General features: G+C 34.2%; 1 protein-coding gene across 1 annotated transcript; it reads right to left on the bottom strand.

Annotated features, from left to right (window-relative positions):
• Positions 1-1,559: 1,559 nt before the first annotated feature.
• On the bottom strand, positions 1,560-2,729 carry LOC145162485 (basic helix-loop-helix (bHLH) DNA-binding superfamily protein). The gene is made up of 2 exons (XM_079081618.1): positions 1,767-2,729; positions 1,560-1,658 (listed from the first exon to the last, which is right to left on the bottom strand). Exon 1 carries the CDS (start codon positions 2,719-2,721, stop codon positions 1,783-1,785), a length of 939 nt encoding a protein of 312 aa, XP_078937744.1. The 5' UTR covers positions 2,722-2,729; the 3' UTR covers positions 1,560-1,658; positions 1,767-1,782.
• Between the last annotated feature and the right edge of the window lie 943 nt (positions 2,730-3,672).

Below are 3,672 nucleotides of genomic sequence, written 5' to 3'. Positions count from 1 at the left end.
GAAAACACACATGCATTAATATTTGATTTTGATACATCACGTTCAAACCATTTTCAGAAAATATCGGATTTTCTGGTGTTTACAAACCATTCAAAACTTTTCATTCAAATATGCTTATGAACTCACCAACATTATATATGTTGACGTTTTTCAAAATAACTTGTATTCTCATGGAATCGTTAAGGAGAAAAGTCAGCAGGAAATGGTGGAATTTGTTATATTTTGTTATCAACATACATTAAATATTTTGAACATGTAATTTATGATATTGTACTTGATGTAAACAATGTTGATTGCATTTGATATGCATGATGATGATGTTGTCTTGTTTCAATTATATACAATTGTGATGATATTACAAGATGAAGTCACGCGCAAGCCCCGGACGTTTCCGCCGTCTGGTTCGGGGGTGTGACAAAGTCCATTTTAGTGTCGATTCCGGTAACCGGTTGAGAGTTAGCTCAGAAGGTAACGCCAGAAGAAGAGGCGGACCTGCCGACGACTTGTTTTTGATACTCAATGTTCTTCCAGATCCGGTGTTGAAACATCACGATACGAACATTCTACTTGGTTCCCAGAGTGACGATACAAACATTTTGTACACGATGACAATGTTACAGTTTGTTCCCATGAGTTTCAAAAATGATGAATTTTACTATTTATGGGACCAACTATGAATAAAATTTTAACCATAGGGACCGTTTGTGTAATTTATAACAACTGGTTAACTAAGGAATGGTTAAAAACTAATGATAGTTGCTTAATTGACATGTACAGTAAAAATTAGATGACTTATTGCACAAAAAAATTAATATAAATTGTCAAATCGGAACTAACCTAAAACTTCATTGTAGTACATGGCATTATCCCATATTTTAATGAAAGTTTGAGATGGCGATTGCAATTAAACAGTATTGGTCTTGAAATTTTAGTAAGAATTGAGGTATTGAAAATCAGTTAGCTTACGTCAAAGTCTCTTCATTTGAATATCTTACTTTTGAGTTTTGACAACGAGTTACACTTGTGACTTTAAGATGTACCCACTTAACCTCTTTTTTATTTTATAAAGCAAACTTGTAAACCATTAAAACCTTTAACTGGACATGATAATATATATTGAAGCGTGTTTTATATTTAAATATTCTTCTATTCTATTACATTAATAATTTAACAAAAGTTAATTTCCCATATGTAGATAAAAAAGCAACAACGCAAAAATATAATTTGCTCTCTAAGAAACATTAATAATCTTATTTAGACCAATTTTCTTTTTGTCAAAAATTGTTCCTCCTTTGACTTGTGATTGTCTCAAACTTTGATTACATGTGAATATCACTCCAAGCACCAAAACGACGTTGTTTTTGGGTTGACCATACAATATCAATATCAACATCAATAGTACGACTTCATGAAATGAAATGATAAAATGGAAATCTTGATCTGATTTCAATTCGGGGTCCATTTCAAAAAATTACACAAAAAGTCTACAGGTAATGATTACCAAAACTGTTAAACTGAGACTTCATGCATACTTTTTTTTTACAGCTAAAACTCCCAATCTGATCATAACAAAACAACCAAACTACTCCTAATCTGACCTTCACCCTGCTGCCGGAGCCTGATAATTGCAAAAGACGACCAAAACGGATGATTGGATACTGTAATAGAAATGGAAAACCAGAAGTTTAGTTTGATTCGAAAGTAAAAATAATGAAGAATTTTAACGAGATTAAACAGAGAGAATCAATTAATTATCGGAAAATTACCTTGAAAATGAGAGATTCAAGAGAAAACAGAAGAACCGCCGGAGAGGAAGAAATTCTTCTTGGAGATGTCCTTGAACAAAATCAACTGTTCCAGCGAGTAAATGCAGCAACCTTTGGAATACAATGCCGTCTGTGCCGAGGGAGAGTTAACTAGAACCTCCAACAGTTGTTGTCTGTTCAATTTCCCCAATCCGCCGTATTGATTCATCATCTGCCTAGGGTTTTCAGATCCGAGAGGTGAGGAGGAAGTAGAAGCAACAGGCATTGATTCAAGAGCAGAGATCTGAGCTTGCAGAAACTTAATGTACTTGTAGGTTTCTTCGTAGGTCGTAGCCGTGTCCATCTTCTTGTCCCATGGAAGCACCTTCTGTAAGGTCCGCGTCTTGTCGCTGAGCGTATTACGTCGCCTACGCGCCTTCTCTCGATTAGAAAACTTCGCCGGAGGAGGGATAGGAGGTTTTATCTGTCGCAGCGGCACCGGAGTGATGTAGTTTGGAGTTAACTGAAACTGCGACAATGTCGGCTCGAGCATGTGCGGATTGGTAGTAGTTGCTATTTGCGAATACGACTGTTTGAAATGCCTCTCGGCCGTTTGCCTCATTTGTTCCACTGATTGGAGCTCCGGTAACTGACCGAACATAATCGCCGGACTAAAGTTGAATTGCTCCATTGAAGGTTCATTTTTCACCCTTTTAGGTTTCTCCTCCCTCTCGACGCACCTCCATTTGCTCTTTTCCTTCGAAGATTCACCGATTTTCCTACTCTGAAGATTAGCGTCCGGTGTTGATGAACCGTACGGATAGTGCATCAACGAAAGCGATTTGTCGAAATTGAAAGACTGAAAACTCAGGTCTCTGTTGAAGTATGCCTCCTCGGAATTTGCAAGAGCTGAAAAATTATCATCACCGACTCCATATTTTCCGGCGAGTAGCAGGGATTGAAAACCTCCCTCCATAGCCTACCGGGGAGAGAGAGAGAGAGAGAGAGAGAGAGAGAGAGAGAGAGAGAGAGAGAGAGAGAGAGAGAGAGAGAGAGAGAGAGAGATTACGAAACGATATGCATGCTTGCAGCTGGCGTGTGAGGGGGCATATTTATATAAACACGAATTTATGGAATTAATCCCAAAAGATATCAATATGTTCAATTTAGTCACTTCTTTAAATTCTGTGACAACTCTAGTCTCATGGTAAAAAATGAATATTCACAAACTTTCACTCTTTTCGGTTTTGGTTAGAATCATCAATCATGAATGTAACTATCTCTAGCCTAGTTAACACTAAAATAATAAAATAAATAAAAAAAAAACTTTGATTTTCTTCTTTTAATATATATTTAACACTAAAGTATTTAATAATAATAATAATAATAATAATAATAAAACTCAACACTACTAGAAGTGCAGTAGCAACTATCAACTAACATTTCAAAATCTTTAAATCATATAGGAAACATGAAATTGAAAATATCATGTGGTCTACAAATAAATTACACATTTATTCACTTTAAAACATAAGATTTCGATTTCTTATAAATTAAATTGTTACTCTATCATAATTGAAGTATCAGGTTTTATCAATGCTTGTCAACGTTTGATTTTGACATTCTTTTAGGCATAATATTTCTTTCGTTCTTTTATAGTTTGGTTGTATTTGTTCATCCTCCATATTTTTCCTTTTAAGATTAAATTAAATAAATATTTATTATAAAATTTTATATTTAAACAATTAAAAATTGACTAGATAATAGAATAACAATTATTCTCAATATTCAAACCCATATTGTAAATTACTGATAATTATGATATATATTATAATTATAAAATAAATATTAACGTAGATTAAAGTATTGTTTTTTTTAAAGTGCATGTAGCTATTTGACACCACACAATAAGAAGATTCTCTATAGT

Source organism: Lactuca virosa, chromosome 3 (genome assembly GCF_052849685.1).
Source record: "Lactuca virosa cultivar CGN04683 chromosome 3, Lactuca_virosa_CGN04683_v6, whole genome shotgun sequence".
Taxonomy (NCBI): Eukaryota; Viridiplantae; Streptophyta; class Magnoliopsida; order Asterales; family Asteraceae; genus Lactuca; species Lactuca virosa.
This window is presented reverse-complemented; position numbering and strand designations above follow the sequence as displayed.

Bases quoted from the DNA above. Each gene is read 5' to 3' on its own strand.
- LOC145162485 (XM_079081618.1), bottom strand. From the start codon at position 2,721: ATGGAGGGAGGTTTTCAATCCCTGCTACTCGCCGGAAAATATGGAGTC.